The sequence below is a fragment of the Corythoichthys intestinalis genome, chromosome 4 (assembly GCF_030265065.1).
Source record: "Corythoichthys intestinalis isolate RoL2023-P3 chromosome 4, ASM3026506v1, whole genome shotgun sequence".
Taxonomy (NCBI): Eukaryota; Metazoa; Chordata; class Actinopteri; order Syngnathiformes; family Syngnathidae; genus Corythoichthys; species Corythoichthys intestinalis.
Window position 1 is genome coordinate 29,580,814 of NC_080398.1, and position 22,535 is coordinate 29,603,348.

A 22,535-nucleotide genomic window follows, 5' to 3' on the forward strand; every position below is an offset into this window, starting at 1 on the left:
TTGTGAAAGAATGTCACAAAATGGCTCAGTGGCGCCCCCTGGAATTTTTTAAAAAGGCCTCTCCATTTAGGTGTTTTCAAAGTAGAGCGATGAAATGTGGGGAGTCGATGCCTTGTGCAAAAATGCTTCAAAAAGTCTCTTGCACCCATATTCAAAACCCAACAGGAAATCGGGTATTTTGGATTGAATGTTGAAAAACATGCCATTTTTGTCGAAAACCAGGGTGCATGTTTGAGACCGTTGCGCCAAGGCAGTTAGTTGGATCCTCCTCAAAATTGGTGAGACTCTTCATGAGACGTATGAGATGTTAAGTTATCAAAATGGTGAGTTTTCATTCACGGACCTGACCTGGGCGGAGTACCAAAGTCGGGTTTATTTGGGGATTAGGGTTAGGGTTAGGGCTTCTTCAGGGCAAATGAAAATGGCCAATTGGAACTTCTGAACATGCTCGAAAACTCACCAAAATTTGCACATATCAAAATGGTGAGTTTTCATTCATGGGCCTGACCTGTGCGGGGGTTTTATTTTTTGTGTGTTTGGGTTAGGGTTTAGGATTCACACTCTGCTACTTCTTCTGTGGGAAAAAAAATACTATGTACTTTTCAATGAAATATATTTGGGAAAAATTGGTTCATCTGATGACAGCAGTGAAGAACTGCTTTGACTCATTAAGGCTGTTGCTTCACACTCTGTTATTTCATCTGTTGAAGAACAAAAGATACAATGTATTTTTCATCGTGCCAAAGTCGATGGGGTGCCAAAGTCGGACATTTTTTTTTGACAAAACACCAAATTCAGAAAATGTCTAATAACTCCCCCATACAGCGTTCAATCTTTTTCATATTTAGCATGTACGTGATGTATCCAAGCCTGAACTCGACTTCATTGAAATATCACCCATTAGGCCTGGCGCCCCCTGCTGGGAACAGCAAATGGCTTTTTTTACGAGACCGACTCCTCCTGGAAGGGAAAAAAACCTAATGACCCCCCCCCCCAAAAATCACCGAAAAGAAATAGGAGAAATCGACACAGGACTCCCGAGGGCCCATTGAGTCCTGCTCACAGGGCTAGTTGTATTTAGTTTTATACATTTTAGATATTTTTTAGCTATACAGATGCAGTTCCCAAATGTCACGTAAAAATATAGAATTAATATGATTATATTAAAAGTATTTTACCGAATTTTTAGCGTTTATTTGAAATACTTTTCTACTCCATGCATGCTCCACCAATGTGATGAGTCCACAGAGCCTGACATTTTAACTGAGACTGCCCCAAAAAAACCCTTCTACTTCTCATCAAAACTGTTCAAACACTCTGGGGCGTCTGTGCACGTCCACCCACGGCAGCAGCGCTGTTTCACCGAGCCTCTGCCTAGTCTCCGTTTGGCAAAAACACTTTTCTAACTGACGTGTGTTGGTTTTGGAAGCCTTTTTCATTTTCTGTCTTAGTGTTTTGGACGATAATACTTATTACTCTTAGTCATATTAAAATGTGTTTGTCTTTGTCTAGTTTTTGTTGACAAAAACTCAAGACTAATTTTGTCTAGTTTTGTCAACGTTTACTAAAAATGGTTTCGTCCGTAAAATTTAAATCATTTACTCCATAAAAAACAAATAAATAAAAGTTTCCAACTATTTCGAATGAACATTGACAGACGAGCGCATATTGTTGCGTCTACAAGGACAACGCTAACTTCCTGATAATAAACAGTCAGCTGGAAAGCAGTAAATTATTGTCAATGAATTATACCCACCTGGAAGCCACGAACTGCATGGAAAAAAAAAAAAAAAGTTGTCCAATTTAAGAGAAATCTCGTCGTTAGCATTAGCCTAATGGTAACGTGAAACCTATGCTAATGCTATGAGTTACATTTAGCGTGTGATGATCACTCAGCAGATACCTTTGAAGGTTAAAGCAACATTGTATATTCTCTCTGGCCAAGCTAAGAAAACAAATCTTACCGTGTGTGCAAGCTGGAGTGACTGGAGACGGCACTGATGAGTCGGGGGGCGATGCAGTAAGTCACGAGCAGTGTTGTTAATAACGGCGTTACAATATAACGGCGTTACTAACGGCGTTATTTTTTTCAGTAATGAGTAATCTAATTAATTACTTTTCTCATCTTGGCAACGCCGTTACCGTTACTGAGGCGGGAAAGGTTGAAGTTGGTTGAATAAAAAAAAGTCTGAGAGAAACGGACTTACGGGGACGAGAGCAGAGCAGGAGTGGGGAAGACGCCGTTGCAACCGTGATGCTAGGTGGCTCCAATAATACCTGACTGCAGCCATAGCCGACAAACTACACCCACATGACACGGTAGATATCATATTATAGAACTAGATGCAACTGAAAGACACTGCTGCATTGCCAACATGTTTTAAGGACTACATGCGTTTGTAAACAGCCGCCATCTTAAAGCAGTAGACCTCTCAGGAAGGCCCTGATGTAGAGATCCTTCCTAGCGAACCTAAGTAATTTTTTTTTAAATCTAAAATGCTCCTAAATCGGCAAAATCTTAACTTAAATCTATCTTTAAATGATGAAACAGTTTTAAAACTTACACATGTTTAAAGTAGACAGAAGGGAACTAATGCAATAACGGGAGAAATTTTAACAACTTTAACGACTGATTCACAACTTTAAATGACTTCCACACATAGCAAAGGTTACTAGCTAGTTATCGCAATACCCTTTTGTCTAGTTAAGTTGAGGGTAAAGAATTGGGCTAGGGCCAATTGTCCCCCAAACCCTTTAAGCTTCACTTTGTGTGACCTGTTTTTTTTTTTTTTTTTTTTTTTTTTTTTTTTTTTTTTTTTTGAGAAAAAAAAAATATATCACTAGTTACTTTGCCAAGTAACTAATTACTCTTACATTCAGGTAACTGAGTTACTAACGCAATTACTTTTTGGGAGAAGTAATTTGTAACTGTAATTAATTACTTTTTTAAAGTAAAATTAATAACACTGGTCACGAGTGACACAACCAGACATTGCTATGATGCAGGCTAACTACACATAAAATGTCACACATTGTAAATATCTGATGAAAACTATGGTGCATTTTTGTCTTGTTCTTATCCCGTCAGATGAAAACTGCCGTTTTAGTCTTCCAAAACACGTTTTTAGCTCGTATTGTCTCAACATCGTCATGAAAAAAAGTGTTTGTTGAAGAAATATTTGCGTTATCGTCGTCGTTCACGAAAACAACACTGTTTCTAACCCACATTTCTAACCCATTTAAGACTGTTTTTACATTTATGGTACTGATTTGATAGGCCAAACGCTCGTTCCTCTGATATTCGTGCTCGTACAAGCATGTACGAGCTTAACACAAGTCGCATCCATGCATTACGCCAGAGGTGTCAGTTGCGAGTAAAAAAGTGACAATCTTAAAAATGGAACATACTTCTTTCATTCACATTTAACTTTTGCAAATATTTGACTATTATACACTGATTGAAATTAGGGCTGTCAAACAATTAAAATTTTTAATCGAGTTAATCACAGCTTAAAAATGAATTAATCGTAATTAATCGCAATTCAAACCATCTCTAAAATATGCCATATTTTTCTGTAAATTATTGTTGGAATAGAAAGAAGACAAGACGGATATATGCATTCAACATAATGTACATAAGTACTGTATTTGTTTACTATAACAATAAATCCACAAGATGGCATTAACATTATTAACATTCTTTCTGTGAAAGGGATCCACGGATAGAAAGACTTGTAATTCTTAAAGGATAAATGTGAGTTGGTATATTGTGACTAAATATTGCCATCTAGTGTATTTGTTGAGCTTACAGTAAATGATACTGTAGTGACTTAACTGTTCAGTCCAAATGCATGATGGGAAGTGGGGCAACCATGACTGTGTGTGGTGGCTGCAAATAGTATATCTTGTCTGCATTGTGTACAATGCTGGGTGTCAAGAAAAAGATCAACTCCCATCATTTTCCCCACGTCGCCCACTTCAGTAGTTATAAATGTTGTGGAGGAGATGTCAAAGCTTTTGGCAATAAAAAGCACGGTTCCAATGAATGCCTGTATCCACTCCACTCACTTGTCACTGCCTCTTAGCTCTGTATATTCGTAAAACGGCGCCATTGTAGTCTGTTTGCAGCAATGCGTGAGTGGGTCATTCCGCGCATGTGTTAAATGCGTTAAATAATTTAACGTGATTGATTAAAAAAATAAGTACCGCCCGTTAACGCAATAAATTTGACAGCCCTAATTGAAATATAATACAGTATGAATAACTTTAAGATTCATTACGTTAGTGTTTCCCCATAAAATTTCAAAATTTGCAATTTCTCAAAACTGAGTTTTGCTGACATCAGTCTCCCGTACTCCAGAACAGTAGGTGGCGGGAATGCTCCAAGTGATGTCTCAAGCATGAGTCCATTCATGAAAACAATAACATAAACTCATGTCGGATATTTTTTTTCCACCTGCCACTTCTGAGCTTAATAAGAACAGTGTTTGCTGTCTTCATTTGTCATGATTCCTCACAGTGGAAATTGACAGCAGAAATTTCAGGAATAGCTTTTTGTAGCTTCCGTCAAACCTTGATGTTGAACAATCTTTTCATTCAAGGTCATTAAAGAGCTTTTTTGAGCCCCTCCCCCCCAAATAAAATGCAACATGAGGGAAAATAACACGCAAGTTGGAATCCTTGCTGTTTATTTACAAGTCTATCTGGGCTTTTAATCACACGTCCATCAACACTGATCAGGTTTTTTAATTTACCTCTAATGGCGCTACTTAAATATCCACCTCTACCATATGGCTCCGCGGATTACCGCCAACACTCACACAGACGAAGAAGGTCGCCGAAGGCCGCTGATCTGAGGGTTAGGTAGCACACAACTGCTGGTAATTAGGTTAATTGAGCTGGCGCGGGTGCCGCTAAACTGATCAACTGGCTGAGTTCGGTGTTGACACGCTTTTCGAATCGGACCATCTGTCTGCGCGCTAAGCCACGAAGTCACATGCTTTCAATAGAATATCGGCATAAAAAGTATCCATAGGTCAAGTGAACACAACGGGGGGTCGGTGAGGTCACGTGTTTGCCATTTGAAAATGGCCACCTGGTATCAGGGGGGACAGGTTTAATATTTAATGTTTGTTCATAGCTGTAAATATAAATAGACGTGTGGGGGGATGGTAGGGATTGTTTAATGGTTAAAACTGTTAAATTATTAGATGCCTTTGACAACGATAGACTCCTAATACGTTTGAACTGGGAGATTTGAGTGATCGCTGCTAGCCCTCTCAGTCCAAATAGATTGGATGCATTTCTCATTGAACTAATTGGCTACCACTGATGGCGCTAGACATCCAATCCAATTTGACTGAGAAACACAATTTTTAATGATGTTATTACTGTGTCATTACAATGTGATTACTTAGGAACATGACTAATAATTTGAAATAGATATAAGCCCATTTCAACGTGGAAGACTGACAGCAACAAATGACCAGTGTTATTACTATGTTATTACAATGTCATTACTATGGAACTTCGTCCCGCCCAGTCAAAATGAATTGGACATCTATCGCCATCAATGGCATGCAATGAGGTAATTACTAGGGGAAAAAAACAAACATTAAAATGTTCATTTTAATTTCATTTACATAGTTTTTAAAAACAATGTATTAATTTATGAATATATTTATAATTATAAAAAATATTTTTAAAGTACAACAATGATTAATAATTTTAAAAATATATTAATAATTGCTAATATTTAAGTTTTTTTTAATAACCAAAAATAGTCACTTGCCCTATAAAGGGTGAAAGGTTAAAAGTGTTTCGTTTGCAGAATTACTTTTCTAATGTTTCGTATTGAAATGCCATAAATGCATTTTTCCAAAGTCAACAATATTCCCATCTCTGTGTTATTTGAAAATTTTGATTTTTGGGACACATATTGTGGTGCGATTAATTAATATTCATCAATTACAAATCGAGTCCCATCTCCAGGTTTTACCACTGAATTAATGAAATATCATGTACAAAGATCCTGAAGGATTTTGTTGTTTCTGACATTTTTTTTTCAGATTTATCCGAGAAAATCAAATCTAACATCCACCTGGACAATGGACTTTCTCCCTTGATGACTACAAGTCGTTCAATAGAATGGCGCCCGATCAATTCGTTCTCTTCCTTTCTCTGCTCTTTCTGCCCGCGACGTCCACTTCCGATGATTTCCCACAGCCGCGCTTTGTGTGCACCCCCATCCCGCTGGACGCAGACCCTGCCTGCTTCCCCACGGCGGTTCCGGGCGTAGGGGGAACGGGGCACCACCAAAGCGCACCTCCCCCAGGCTGGTGGGGCGCGAGCGACGAGGCCAAAACTACCATCCTGCACCTTCGGGAGAGCTTGGTGCGGCAGAAAGAAACCATCCTGGACCAGAGGGAGACCATCAGGGAGCTGACCGCCAAACTCGCCCTGTGCGAGGGCTTCGCCGGGTCACCTCACAACGACCACCCTGGCGCACACATAGAACACGACGACCGGCACGGGAACATCATACCAGATTCACCACACTCTGACGCCGTTAAACAACAGGAGAAGGATGTAAAACACGCGAGTTCAGTGCACGCGACGTCCTCACCAGAGCAGATGGAGAGGATGCTTCAGGCACTTAAGGACAGATTGGAAAACTTGCAGGTGAGATGCATCACGGAAAAAGATGGGGGCGGGTACTGTATTGTACTGTCCAGCTTGAGTTTGGTACTTAAAGTTAGTGATGATTGACAGGTTTGTAGCTTTGATCTTACCAGAAAAGCTTGCGAGCGCGACGATCAAAGGCACAAATATGTCAATCATTGTTAAAATTGCAAAAGTGTGCTGTGACAACTCATTGTGTAAGTGAGAAGCTGTTCTCTGCAGCATGAGTGGACTCACTCAATGAAGCATTTAATAAAGAATAATGTAATTCTTGTTTCAAAATAATGAAGGTGGCACGGTGGGACGGTAACATGTTTGGAACGTTTGTTTTAAAAAAAAATTTGTTTTTAAAGGGGGTATTTGATCAGGACCCGGTTTTGGCAGATTCTCAAAATCACGTGACTCGGACTCGGACAAGTACAACAAAAGAACAATTGGCTAACTTGCATAGCAAATGTCCGATAACTTAAATGCTATAAAATACTAACGTTTTTTTTAACAACGCTCCAAACAAATCGCTCAAAACACATATACTGTACCAACAAAAAAAAAAACCTGTTAATTATACTTAACAAAATTACGAATGTATAAAAAAATACTAGCTAAAACAAAAAAAAAAAACTTTATGTCTTAACTGGGAGCAGCTGGATTCAGCCTTGTTGAATGAATTATGTCATATTCAATGCTACCACTAGAGGGCCGTGTATTCACCCCAGTCAATAAAACTAAATGCAAACGCTTTCAAAACAAACCATTACAACGCTATTCTAATTAAACGAATCCTCGAAGCAGCAAAATTTGATTCGAAGGTTTTTTATCTAATCGAATTCTTCGAGTTAATCGATTAATCGTTGCGGCACTAACGTATATACCGTGAGGAAAATAAGTATTTAAACACCCTACGATTTTGCAAGTTCTCACGCTTAGAAATGATGTGCGGGTTTGAATTTTTCATGGTAGGTGCTTGTCCACTGTGAGAGACAATCTAAAAAGAAATCCAGAAATCACAGTGTTTGATTTGGTTTTAAAAATTATTTGTATTATATTGCTGCAAATAAGTATTCGAACACCTGTCTATTAGCTAGAATTGTGAGCCTCAAAGACCTGTTAGTCAACTTCAAAAAGTCCAACGAATAAGTTGAATGGAGGTGGACTTTCTGAGTCTGACTTTTTCACCTGTTTGAGGCAGTTAACTGCATATGAACACCTCTCCACCCTATACAATCAGGAAGACTCCAATTCCTAAAATGATCAAGACCACAGAGCTGTCCAAAAGACACCAGAGACAGGATTGTAGATCTCTGCAAGGCTGGACTGGGTTACGAGGCAAATGCCAAGGAGCTTGGTGATGTAAAACCCACCGTTGGAGCAATTAGAAGTAATTGGAAGAAGCTAAACATGACTGTCAATCTCCCTCGGACTGGGACTCCATGCAAGATCTACCTCGGAGGGTCTCAATAATCCTAAGAATGGTGAGGAATCGGCAAAGAACTACAGAGGAGGAGCTGCTTAAATACCTGAAAGGAGCTGTGACCACCATTTCCAAGGTTACCGTTGGCAATACACTAAGCCATCATGGTTTAAATTTAAAATCATGCAAGGCACGGAAGGTTCCCCTGCCAAAACTAGCACATGTCCAGCCCCGTTTTAGGTTTGCTAATGACCATTTGAATGATCCACAGGAGTCATGGGGGAAAGTCATGTGGTCATATGAGATCTATATGGAACTTTTTGGTCTTAATTCCATTCATAGTGTTTGGAGGAAGAAGAATGATGAGTACCATCCCAAGAACACCATCCCTACTGTGAAGCATGGGGGTGTTTTTCTGGATATGGGACTAGATGACTGCCTGGTATGAAGGAGAGATGACGAGGGCCATGTATTGTAAAGTTTTGGGGAATAACCTCCTTCCCTCAGGTAGAGTATTGAAAATGGGTCGTGACTGGGTCTTCCAACATGACAGTGGCCCGAAGCAGACAGCCAGTAATACCAAGGAGTGGCTTTATAAAAAGCATATCAAGGTTCTGGAGGGGCCTGGCCACTCTCCAGACCTAAACCCAATAGAAAATCTTTGGAGGAAGCTCAAACTCTGCGTTTCTCAGGGACAACTCAGAAACCTGATTGATCTAGAGTAGATCTGTGTGGAGCAGTGGTGCAAAATCCCCACCAGAGTCAGTGCAAACCTGTTGAAAAGTTACAGGAAACATTTGACCTCTGTAATTGTAATCAAAGGTTATTGTTCCAAATATTAACAATGGTTTTGTCAGGTGTTCAAATACTTATTTGCAGCAGTATGATACAAATAAATTGTTAAAAAAATCATACACTGTGATTTCTGGATTTTTTTTTTTTTTAGACAGCACCTACCATAAAAATTGCCAACCCGCCCATCATTTCTAATTGGGAGAATTTTGCAGGGTGTTCAAATACTTATTTTCCTCACTGTATACATAAATATGTGTTATAAGGCTCACTCTTTCTTGGCGGTTCTAAATCACAAACCAAGTATACCTTCTAGCGGCTGGTCATGGGTAATGTTAACTCCATGGCTGACCAGAGTTAATTAACATTTCAGATGATGTATAAGTTTATATTTTGACATTATATAAGTCACTCTTGTGTATAAGTAGCGGGCCCAGCTAAACTAGCTGAAAAGAAAACTGGTTTATAGTCCGGAAAATACGGGATTTGTGGAAAATAGGCTCCTAATTGTTGCTGGTCTGAATCGTGATGGCAGACAGATGTCAGGGGCTGTGTTGTGATAAAGGACTTGGGGAAAGAAGGGGGGCACGGGTGTAAGATCAGTAGTAATTACGGTGATCTGCCTTGACTGAGGTAATCGGGCCACGCACATGCATAAAGCCCGGATTACCTGAACCAGGCAAACCCGTCGTTTCGGTGAGCAGTCAACCATCTTGTCCTTATTAACCCATTCACGGCCATTGATGGTGATGGACCTCCAATCCATTTGAACTGGAAGATGATCATTCGCTGTCTATCGCCATCAGTAGCCACGTTTACATGCTGACTTTTATTCATACCGATTCAAATCATTCCGAATGGAAATTTCACATCAGCTGTTTACATGTCACTTCATCTATTCCGATCCAGCGTTTACATGTGTCTGCCTTTATTCCGAAAGGACGTTTGACAACTGCCGTCTGACATGCGCAGATTAATCAAAACAAAGCGTCACGTTGCAAAACATGGAGATCGATCGTCAGATCAGCTGCTGTTTTAACTTTTCGAGTGGAAAAAAAACTTCAGAATGATACGCCGTTCATTTAAAAAGTTGTGTGGGTCTCTGTGCGTGTGCTTGGAAGCCATGTTGCAAGTGACGTTACTTACGTCACCAAGTGACGTCACCAAGTCAGTACGGAGCATGTGCAGAAAGAACGCAACCAGACACCATTCCGCTTCCCTGTTTACATGATATAATTTTACTTCTAATCGGTTTGGGAAAAGGAATATTCCACTCCTGTGAATCGGAATGAAATTCCATTCGGTTTGGGCCTTTTCATTCCGAATGAGGTGTTTATATGGAACACATTTATTCGGTTTGAACAAATATTCCGATTGTAATTGGAATATTTGGCTCCATGTAAACGTGGCAAACGACAGCCAATGACTGAAAGATGGAGCTTGGAGCACATTTTTCATTAGTGACAAATTCAAACCCACAATTGCAATTCAATTGCAATTTTTAAACTATTTCATAAATCTATCGATTTTTTTTTGGGGGGGGGTACAGTGATCCCTCGTTTTTCACAGTTAAAGGGGACCAGAACCCGCCGCGATAAGTGAAAAACTGCGAAATAGCGCCTCCAATTTTTTGTGTGTGTGTGTGTGTATTTGAAGGAGATAGTACCTTTTCTCGTAGGCACCGTCTAACTGTATTATTCTAACACAACGTAATACAAAATAAATAGCACTTATACCATAGTTTAAGGAAAACAAGCAGAATATAGGGCATAAAAGATACATGACGCCTTCTTATCACTAAGTGTGCGTCATGAGCAAGATTGACGCACCAAGTCTCGCAATCAGTTCTCCCGGACAGTCCACAACAAATGGCGGGACGGTCTGTCCTAACACAAGGAACACAGGAGAACACTCGATATACAATTGATAACAAGACTCCAAGAGCCCCTTTGACGCTGAGGTGGCAAAATCCACAAACCTTGTTGCACGGACAACAGTAACTCCCGAATCCTCCTGTCCAATCCACAAACAGACAATTATCCCAAACACACGCTTCTTCCTGCCCACGGCCCGCCCCGCGAGAGCCTTCAAAAGACTGAATATTTAACTAATAGTTGTCTTTTTCTCGGGAACTTTTTTGTTGACTACTGATATGGTGACATTGGAACGAGTTTGCCTCCTCGCCTGAGTTTTTCTGTTTCGCCTTGCCGTTTTTGATCTCTGTCGACCCGAACAAATTGTCAATTTGTTCTCGGTGAGCCTTCTTTAAACTTTCCAAAATGGAGTCAGTACAGAGGGTTAAACTGAGGTGAACGCCCGGAGTTTGCCCTTCCGGCCGGATTGCCACGGTCCTGCGGGCCCGGGCTGTTGGAGGTACGCCAGCGCGGGTCCGGCAGTTTGGCTGGCCCGATTCCGGCGGTCTGGATTCAGATTTAGCATTGGAAAGAGATACATATAAGGCATGTTTTTTTCCCACTTTTTTCCCCCCAAAGTATAATATTAAAAAAACCTTTATTTATATATTAGGGGTGTCAGACGATTAAAATTTTTAATCGAGTTAATTACAGCTTAAAAATTAATTAATCGCAATTAATCGCAATTCAAACCATCTATAAAACATGCCATATTTTTCTGTTGGAATGGAAAGATGAGACACAAGATGGATATATACATTCAACATACGGTACATAAGTACTGTATTTGTTTATTATAAAGTTGCACCGATACCGATACCAGTATCGGCAGGGGGTGCCAATCCGGCCTGAATTGGTGGTATCGGTATCGACGAGTACCAACATTTAGGGCGCCGATACCATCTACTGGCATCACTTGAGCGCAAATGACCTGTCCTCCCCACGTGAACAAATGTCCCAAATCCCGATGCATGACATCTGCATGTGTTTGTCTCGAAATTACTAAATGACAATAATACTTTCGCCTTTAATATTAAGGATGTTCACAACAACGCTAAACTATGATGATACACTGCTTTTCTAACATGTCATTCACTAACTATTAGCATGCGTGAGCTAACGCCTGCTGTTTAAGAGCCAATGGGATCAGAAATGTTAAGACCGTGAGAGATTAAACAAAGTCATGGTTTCATGATGAACAATGAGTGGCAAATTCTTCAAACTCGTCCTGTTTATGAAAGTCGATTTTCATATGCTGGTGTTGTGCAGTAATGAGCAGAAGTGACTTCTGTGGCCAGAAAACACTCAAGCGGCGCAGCGCGCACACTAGATATCATCAAATAGCAACCTAGATGTCCTATGTTAGATCCCATGCCAACTCTCGCGCACACACACTAGATATCATCAAATAGCAACCTAGATGTGCTACTTTAGACCCCATGCCATTAGCTGCGTGAGCCCAGAGCGAGTCCATATACTACATTGATGAATTAGAAACCGCCATGACTGAATGGAAGTTAAGCAGGCCAAATCAAGCCATACCAGTACTATAGATAATGCTGCAAATACTGTTAATTCAGCACATGTTACAGATGGACTCGGACCACAAATAGGATGTTTTGCTTATATGGTAAATATAGCTGCTAAGAGAGCTGCAGCAATCAACAGTGTGCCCACTTTACAAACAGTAAAGATTGTTCTCAGCACTTATATAAAAAATTTCTTCAGATCAGTAATAAGTAAGCACATAAATATTATGCACTAAAATGCTTGTTTGTATGATGGCACTGTTATTTTTGCTTGTTAGCAAATAAAATAATAATAATAATAATAATAATAATAACAGTTGTATTTTCTGTTTCAGAGCATTAAATGTATTGAATTGTATCGAAAATCGTACCGAACCGTGACTTAACTGTATCGTTGCATCCCTTATACGTATGTGTGTGTGTATATATATATACAGTGCTGCTCAAAAGTTTGTGAACCCCCTCAACATTTTGGAATTTTCTATTATTTCAACCTGATTTCCTAATCAATCAATTCTGTAGTTTTTTTTTTGTTTTTTTAACAGTTGTGTTGTCGAGACTAAATTAAAAAGAGTTTTCATCAACTGATGTAGGTGCAAAATTGAACTGTTTGGTCACAACCAAAACCGCCATGTCTGGCGAAAAGTCAACACTGCGTACCACCAAAAGAACCTTCTCCCAACAGTGAAGCATGGAGGTGGGAATGTCAAGATCTGGGCTTGCTTTTCATCCTCAGGACCTGGACAACTCCACATAGTCCAGGGAATCATGAATTCTGAGGAATATTGTCAAATCCTAGAACATAACCTGACGCCATCTGTTTTGAAGTTAAAGCTTGGCAGAAGGTGGATCATGCAACATGATAATGATCCAAAGCATTCCAGCAATACAACCAAGGAATGGCTGAAAAAGAAGAAGATTCGTGTTCTGGACTGGCCCAGTCAAAGTCCTGACCTAAATCCCATTGAAATGCTGTGGCGGGACCTGAAGCGAGCAGTTCATGCCAGACGCCCATCAAACCTCTCTCAACTGACTGCGTTCTGCAAGGAAGAATGGGCAAAAATCCCCCAAAGTAGATGTGAAAGGCTGATTAGTCACTACAGAAACCGTTTGGTTGAGGTAATCTCTGCAAAAGGAGGCGCAATATCCTATTAACTGAAGGGGTTCACATACTTTTGCACACATGATATCTGAGTTTTTCTTAAATCAACCACTTTTGTTAAATAAAGAATGACAATATAACTATTTCTTTTGTTTCAGTCCATTATTTGGAATGTCAGTATTGTGGATTTGGGTATAACTTAACATTTAATAAGGTTATTTTAGTTTTTTTTACAAAAAATCTCACCATCGCTGTGGGGTTCACAAACTTTCGAGCAGCACTGTATATATATATATATATATATATATATATATATATATATATATATATATATATATATATATATATATATATATATATATATATACACAGGGGTGCACATAAGTGGTCCGCATGCGCGCATGCGTACTGGACGTAGACAAACGCGCTGGCCCTCAACAGTTTCCATACGCTTTTGCGTACAGATGGCTGACCACTGTATTTGCTGCGGACACGAGAAAATAACTTCTCAAAATGTCGAAGAGGCAGGCCACACTGAGTAATTACTTCCGTGTTCCCCCACCCCCGTCAAAAGTCAGACAAACGACAGAGACGTCACCGGAGCTACCGAAAAAAAGGACTTTTGCTGAAAAGTGGCTACTGGAGGTACCATGGCTAGAAGCAAATGATGCTCGCACGGAAATGCGGTACAAAATGTGCCGTGAGAATCCCAATGTCGCTGATAAGAGCAGCGCATTTTATGTAGGGTCAAAGAATTTCAGCCATCCAAACTTTGAAAAGCACAAAAAAAACAGAGCATGTGGCAATTAAGCAAACTATCGATGTCAAACAGGACCCCACTCGCCCTATGGACAAGTGGCGGAATAAAGGTAATGAACAGCGACATGCACTGACAAACGTGTTTTTGCTCGCATTTTACAAAGCTAAACATGCACGTTCAATGAGGTCTTATGAGGAGGACATCCCACTTTTAAAAAGGCTTGGAGTTAATGTGGGAGCCGCATAATGCCCTTTATTTTGAATTGGTGCTTTTTATTTCTTTACATTTCACTTCAAAGTAATGGCAATTTTGTTGTGCCAGTTGATGTTAATCAAGCATTAATTGATAATATAATTAATTAAAGTTAATTGGCTCTAAGTAAAGCTTGTCATAAATTTATCACATCAGGCGGGTCGGCTCTCAAGCTCAATGAGGACCAAGTCACATCTCCAGGTCCTCCTCTGAGAACCTGGGCAAAAAAAATTATGTGCGCCCCTGTGTATATATATATATATATATATATATATATATATATGTGTGTGTGTGTTTTTTTTTTTTTTTTTGCAAACAGAGTGGTATCAGAATGGTATCGGTATCGGCCGATACTGCACAGCCAGGTATCGGTATCGGGCCCAAAAAATGGTATCGGTGCAACACTAGTTTATTATAACAATAAATCAACAAACTGGGATTACCATTATTAACATTCTGTTAAAGCAATCCATGGATAGAAAGACTTGTAGTTCTTAAAAGATAAATGTAAGTACAAGTAATAGAAATGTTATATTAAAATCCCTCTTAATGTTTTCGTTTTGATAAAATTTGTAAAATTTTCAATCAAAAAATAAACTAGTAGCCCGCCATTGTTGATGCCAATAATTACTTACACAATGCTCATGGGTGCTGAAGCCTATAAAATCAGTCGCACCCAAGCGCCAGCAGAGGGCGACAAAACTCTGAAAAACACAACAAGTACACATTTCACTGTGTTGTCATTTTGATGTTTAAGCGGGGCATGTGCGTTAATTGCGTCAAATATTTTAACGTGATTAAATAAAAAAATTAATTACCGCCCGTTAACGCGATAATTTTGACAGCCCTAGTATATAATTAATTTTAATAAATGTTTTTTAAGCACTTCAAATGTGATCATTATAATAAGTTCTAAATATGTTACTGTCCCACCGAATTATTTTCTAACAAGAATAAGGTAGTAAAATGCTTGCCTTTATTAAATGCTTCATTGAGTGAGGCCACTCAAATCCGCTCAAGCTGCTCTCTTACACAAAATGAGATGACACGGCAACTGTTTAACAAGTTAAAAGATGATTGACGCATGTGGCGCTTTGAAGTTTCAGCTTCCAAGCCTGTTTGATAAGATCAAACGTTGACGTCTGTCAACCATCGTTGACTTTAATAAGCAACTCCAGTGCACTGCCTGACCAAGAAAAAAGCAGCAGGAGGGAGAGTGAGACAACGTGATCGGATCCGGACAGCTCATCTTTATTTATTTCTTTATTTTTTAATTGAAAAAAAATCTGCGATGAACTGAGGGCGCATAGTAGCAAGGGATCACTGTACTTGATTTATTGGGTAAAAAAGAAATCCCCAACAAGTTTAAAAACCATATTCACACCCACAACTACGGCTGTAAATATATATTTTTTAAAATTAAATCAACAAATCTATCATTTTCTTTAATTTATGCAGTACTTTACACACACAACGACACACTACTGTAGCTGTCACACTACTGGGGCAGTCCGACAGAAGTGAGGCAGCCAATCCGCCTTTCTGATCACTACTTGCTCTGACACAGGCAAGTTGGGTGAAGTATCTTGCCTAAGGAAACAATAACAATGGGGACAGGTAGGACTGGAATCAAACCCCCGATCCTTTATTTAGCGAACTATCCACTGAACCACCTGCGCCACCGTCACCCCGATTGATTATTTGGGTAAAAAAATACAATAAAATTCACTAACAACCAGGGCTGCAACAATTACTTTCATAAGCAAATTGTTGGGCAAATTGTTTTTCAATTCAATTCAATTCAATTCCTTTATTGTCATTGCAAGCAGAGCAAACAATGAAATTGGAAAGCTACTCCGTGGGACCATAAAACACAAGACTATAAAATAACACACAACTAAAACATCACTGAATAAAAGACAAGAATAACTTATTGTGCAAAAGTCGCTACATAGCAGCATCATGAGGAATTAGTGCTGTTCAGTATTAAGAACGCGGATGGCCCTAGGAAAAAAACTATCTCTGAGTCTAGTTGTACGTGACCTCATCGCCCTATATCTCCTGCCAGAGAGCAACAGTTCAAACAGGTGATGGGCAGGATGGGAAGAGTCTTTAATAATGTTCCTAGCTCTTTTAAGGTGCCGCGCAGCAGCAATGTCCTCCAGAGGTGGCAGAGAGGAGCCAATAATTTTCTCCGCTGCTTTCACCATCCTCTGCAGTGATTTTTTTGTCCGCTACCGAGCAGGTTCCATACCACGTTGGGATGCAGTAGGTGAGGATGGACTCAATAGCTGCTCGGTAGAAGGCAGTCATTAGTTCCTTGCCCGTGTTGTTCCTTCTGAGGCCCCTCAGAAAGTGGAGTCTCTGGCGAGCTTTCCTCACTATGGCCGAGGAGTTAGCTGACCAGCAGAGGTCATCAGATAGGTGTACACCGAGGAATTTAAAGGTCTTTACACGCTCCACACGCACTCCGTTTACCCAGAGAAGTGCCGGTTCCAAGGCAGGCACCTTTCTGTAGTCCACTATTAATTCCTTGGTCTTGGTGGAATTCAGAAACAAGTTGTTCTCCGAGCACCACGCTGACAGTCGCTGTACCTCATCTCTGTAGGCGGTTTCGTCTCCTCCGGAGATGAGGCCAACAACAGTTGTGTCGTCAGCAAATTTTATGATGGTGTTTGATGAGTGGACAGGTGTACAGTCGTGAGTATACAAGGAATAGAGAAGCGGGCTCAGCACGCAGCCTTGAGGGGCTCCAGTGCTAAGTTTGATGGTATGGGATGTGTAGTGGCCGAGTTTAACATACTGTGAGCGGTTAATCAGAAAATCCTTGACCCAGGAACAAATGGAGGGGAGGAGGCCCAAGTTAAGCAGTTTGGTCACCAGGATGTCGGGGATGATGGTATTGAATGCGGAGCTGAAGTCAATGATTAATCAGGTCAAAAAATCGTATCATATTTCACATTTAATATACATCCCTTTGTTAAAAAACAGACTGTTATTTGAAATTAAAGACTAAATCCTGCATAGACAAACTGGTTGAACGCGATACGACAGAAAATTGGCCAAAAATTTGATCAAATTATTTTCAAATGTCTTAAACAGAAGAGAAACTCATCCCTGACCCACTCCAGTTCTCTGAGGGAACTTCTACAGAGGAAGATCGACACTCTGGAGGAACAGTTGCATCCACACGACCACTACCACCACCTCAACGACCACACGGACGACGGCGCCGACGGCAACCGCACGGGACATGTCGACGAGCGCGACGATAACGGCCATCATGGCGGGCCGGATAACAACGAAGCAGACGGTCACGCTTACCTACCGCGTAAGGGTTACCACGGCAACAAACTGGAAAGTGTGCTCAACCAGCTTCACCTGACAGGTACACAAAGTTGGTTAATGTACTTATGAATATAATTCTGATATAATGCAATATTTGCTATTTTAACTTCAGGTTCTAGCGGGAAAACCCAGCATGACGCCTTCCAGCTCAGCTTCCCTATTCGGAGCAACTACATGTACGCGCGTGTCAAGAGGACACTGCCTCAGGAGATTTTCGCACTGACTTTGTGTCTGTGGCTCAAGGCCGGCGCAGGGCACGCCATGGGGACGCCCTTTTCCTACTCGGCGCCAGGCCAGGCTAACGAGATGGTGCTGATCGAGTGGGGCGGGAATCCCGTAGAGCTGCTTATTGACGACAAGGTGATGAGACAAACCAAATAAGTCACGCTAATTATTAGTTTACTTAGTGCTGTGCAATATGGGGAAAAAATCTATTACGATACAGGCACTTTTAAATTATGATATCGGTATGCCACATAGAGTATAACATTTTTATTTATTTGGTGAAAATTTATACAACAATTATCACAGCTTTGAAATTAAAATGACCTGCCAAAAATGTTCAAAGTATCAAGTAGGGCTGAAACCTAAAACCATCCTATGAAAACGGAAGTTATGGCGCCCAGTGGCACGGGACGTGGGGTGCTGCAGCACCCCTAGGTGTTGGGGAGAAAAAAGTGCTTTGATAGATTTTTATTGTTGTTAAAAATAAATCAGTGAATAAATCATTAAAACAATATTTAACTTTGGGGATTAAATATATATGTTTATAAAGTTTATTTTGTTAATAACATGGTCACATTGGTTGCTACCAGGTCATTTTGAATAAGGCGCTATTGGAACAGATACAGTGCCCTCTATTATTATTGGCACCCCTGGTTAAGATGTGTTTTTTAGCTTCTAATATATATATATTTTTTCAAATAATATGGGACCTTAATGGAAAAAAAAGAGAAAAATCCAACCTTCAATACAAGTGCATTTATTCAGTGGGGAAAAAATCCCACATAAAGAAATAATTATTTGACATCAAATAATGTGTGTCACAATTATTAGTAGCCCTGGTGTTAATACTTTGTACAACCCCCTTTTGCCAAAAAAAACAAGGTCTGGGGACTGAGATGCCCATGGGAGGAGCTTGATTTTGTGGTGTTAATACTTTGTACAACCCCCTTTTGCCAAAAAAAACAAGGTCTGGGGACTGAGATGCCCATGGGAGGAGCTTGATTTTGTGTCTGGTGAACCATTTCTGTGTAGATTTGGACATATTTTTAAGGTCATTGTCTTGCTGAAAGACCCAGTGACGACCCATCTTGAGCTTTCGGGCAGAGGGCAACAGATTTTGATTTAAAATGTCCTGGTATTTCAAAGCATTCATGATGCCATGCACCCTAACAAGGTTCCCAGGGCCTTTGCTTTCAAAGGATTTTTCTCTTATTTTCCATTAAGGTCCCATATTATTTGAATTTTTAAAAAAATTATTAGAAGCTAAAAAACACATCTTAACCAGGGGTGCCGATAATTATGGAGGGCACTGTACGTTAACTGTTGACAGAGGAGGCGTTAAAATGGCACAAAAACAAATTAGCGATTTTTTCTTTACCAAAACAATTAGTTGACTATCAAACTAACGGTTTGTGGCTACCCTGGTTAGCACAAATACGTTGTGGGGAAGTAACCTTCGAAAGTCCACAGAAAATACTAACGAGATTTATGTTTGTTTGTTATGTTTGGTTGAGAGTTTTGACCTTGTTTTTTTTTTTTTTTTTTTTGGTAGGCTGTGTCTCTGCCTTTGATGCTGAGTGACGAAAAATGGAACCACGTGTGTGTGACATGGTCCACACGGGACGGACACTGGGAGGCCTACCAGGACGGTGACCTGCGGGGGTCCGGCAGGAATCTCGCATCCTGGCATCCCATCAGAGCGGGAGGAGTGTTCATCCTAGGACAGGAACAGGTCAGGACGAATAAAAGTTGCGTTTTTATTAGAGATTGACCGATATGGGATTTTCATAGGCTGTAGCCGATAACAAAAAAAAATTTTTTTTTTTTTTTTTTTAAAAATCAGTCAATGTCTAAAGCCGATTTTGTAAGCCAATATACTTTTTAAAAACACGCATTGATTATGAAAGCCAATTCAAACAGTTACTATATAAATTCATATACAGTATTACAAATTCAATACACTAATAAAACAAATGTTTAATGAAATTTAAGTATACCTGTACACTACCAAGTAAAATAAAAAGTACAGAACAGGTTAGGACCAGTAAAAAAAAAAAAAATAACAATAAACAACAAAATCAAAACTGAGATACGAATGGTTTCAGTGTACATGCATTTAAACTTTTTCCGACTTTAGAATTAGAAAATGGTGGGCCGTAGGGGTCCCGTGTCGGTTGATTTGATTTGAGCATTTTCTCTCGTCTGCAGGACTATCACATCTGATGTGATTCACGCATTACTAGGTGCAGTTAGGCTAGGTTCATACTACAGGTCTTAATCCACAAATCCGATTTTTTGTCATATCTGTTTTTTGGGCGTGCCCGTTCAGACTGCCTTTGTCCATTGAGATCATGCAAGTATTACGCATGCGCACTAATTCGCAGTCCGACACGCACTGAGCAAGAAGACCCGCATGCGCAGAAGCATCAAAACAAATGACCGCACATGCTGGCTGTCATCCGTCATTCCAAGGGTATCATATTTTGCCTTTCAAAAAGAGGACACAATTAACAGACATAAATAATCCCCGTTTAGGCTTATATTCAAAGTTTATATGGAGCATGCACGCACTGTCCGTGTATGTCTCACACACACATACGGGCAGTTTGCCCCAACTCTCGGCTGTGTAAGCAATGTTGAAATATTGCTCATATAGAGCAGAGAGAAAACTGATCATTCTCAGGCTTATCCTCAACCCATTTTTATTTTTTTAATAACTGTTGTCAAGCCCGGCCCTTCCCCAAAAGCCGTGTTCAATGCAAGCCAGGCGCTAATAACGCACAGCCCGCTTCCGTAGCGTCTCCCTCGCTCTTTGATGACGTAATTGCTGCATGAATTCAGATTTGGGAGACTTGACAGTACAGATCGCCGCGACATTCTGTAAAAATGTGGCCCAGATCGGATTTGAACCACATACGAAAGTGACCCGGATCGGATTTGAAATGGTCCAGTTGTTCTATGCGACTTGTCACGTTCAGACCCTCAAGTTAAATCCTCACTCGAGTCGGAAAAGCACGAAAAAATCGGATTCATGCATTAAGACCTGTAGTATAAACATAGAATTAGACACACTCAAGTAGAAAGACTCGATGTCAGGATTAGCGATCAGGCAACATAAAACAGGATGCCAACATTCCCACACTCACAAGGGATTCACACAAATGCTGGGTTCTAAACCACACATGGCTGATTTGTGTACACTCCAACCCCTCCCAATCAATTATCTTTCTGACTCCCCACCCGCCTCTTTCTCCTGGGTCATCAGTCCTCCCACACGGTGTCAAATGGAAATACAACTAGCTAACGATAGCACTATCATATTCCCAGTTAGTTAAGGCATTCAATGTATTTCTTGTTGTTTGTGCTTCTCTTCTCTCTCCTTCTCTTTTCTTCTGCACCCCCATAACTACTTCCTGTTCGCTGCTTTGTCCTAATAAACGAGGCACGTTGAATGATCACAATGGGAGTGTCTCATACTCCCATGAGATACATTAACACTAGAAGTCCCAGAGAATTCCGCTACTCCTAACAGTCCCAAGCAATGGCCAATTTGGACTCTCCTCCGAAAAAACCCAGAGGTGGCCTAAATGACCTAAGTGCTTTTGAATTAGCAAGTCGTTGTCCGACAGACAACAGCCGTTCAAATGGAAATGCAACCACTTGTGTTGGTATGAGGCCCAAATGGAGGGGAACACACAACAGTAGTACTATTCATGTAATATTATGTGTCAGTTCAAGTCAAGCTACATTTAAGGGGTTTTGCACATTTTAATAATGTGTATTGTTTTACGATTTTACTGTCGGAAAAAATATCTCTGACAGTGTATTTGTGGGGCCTTTATATGCTAGCAATATTTGTTATAACAGTATATTTGTGATGCCTGCAGAAAATAGAACATTGAATCAGTGTCAAATGTAAAACTGAAATAAGAGTCTGACGAAGTTAATTTTTGTCTTCTCTTCTCTTCTCTTCCTGTTGATGCACAGGATTCAAACAAGAGTAATCACAGCAAATCAAAACTATCAAGTCAAAACGATGAAATACTATAGAAAACACACATAAATGTACCTCTTTTACACCCTCTATCCTCTATACTGGACTTGTTGAAAGGTTATCAAGATTTTTTTGTTTTCCTGGGACTACTTGGAATACAATGAGGAGCAATTATTTGCACTCCTTGTGATTTTGCAAGTTCACTCACTTTGAAAAGAGGTGGAGGTCTGAAATTTCAATCATAGATGCATTTCCACTCATAGAGACAATCTAAAAAAAATCCAGAAATCACATTGTATGATTTTTAAAATTTATTTGTTATATATTTTTATCTAATGGGGTTCAGTTCAAGTATTTGTGCACCTGAGAATCAGCAATAATTATGACACTCAAAGAGTTGTCATTCTACCTTAAAAAAAGTCCACCTTTACCCCACCCGTTTGAGCTCATAATTGTCACCTGTGCACCCCACAGTCAGTTATAATCCACCCGCTACCATGGCCAATACCAGAGAGATTTCGAAAGGCA

The 22,535-nt window shown here is 40.1% G+C and overlaps 1 protein-coding gene across 1 annotated transcript in view; it reads left to right on the top strand.

Moving 5' to 3' along the window:
* si:dkey-283b15.2 (neuronal pentraxin-1) overlaps window positions 1-22,535 on the top strand; it is a 30,448-nt gene that overhangs the window by 4,994 nt on the left and 2,919 nt on the right. The window contains exons 3-6 of the mRNA XM_057834061.1: window positions 6,069-6,681; window positions 17,543-17,828; window positions 17,901-18,148; window positions 19,566-19,745. Of these exons, the coding sequence (XP_057690044.1) occupies window positions 6,148-6,681; window positions 17,543-17,828; window positions 17,901-18,148; window positions 19,566-19,745 (1,248 nt within the window). The 5' untranslated portion in view covers window positions 6,069-6,147. The remainder of the gene's footprint in view (window positions 1-6,068; window positions 6,682-17,542; window positions 17,829-17,900; window positions 18,149-19,565; window positions 19,746-22,535) is intronic.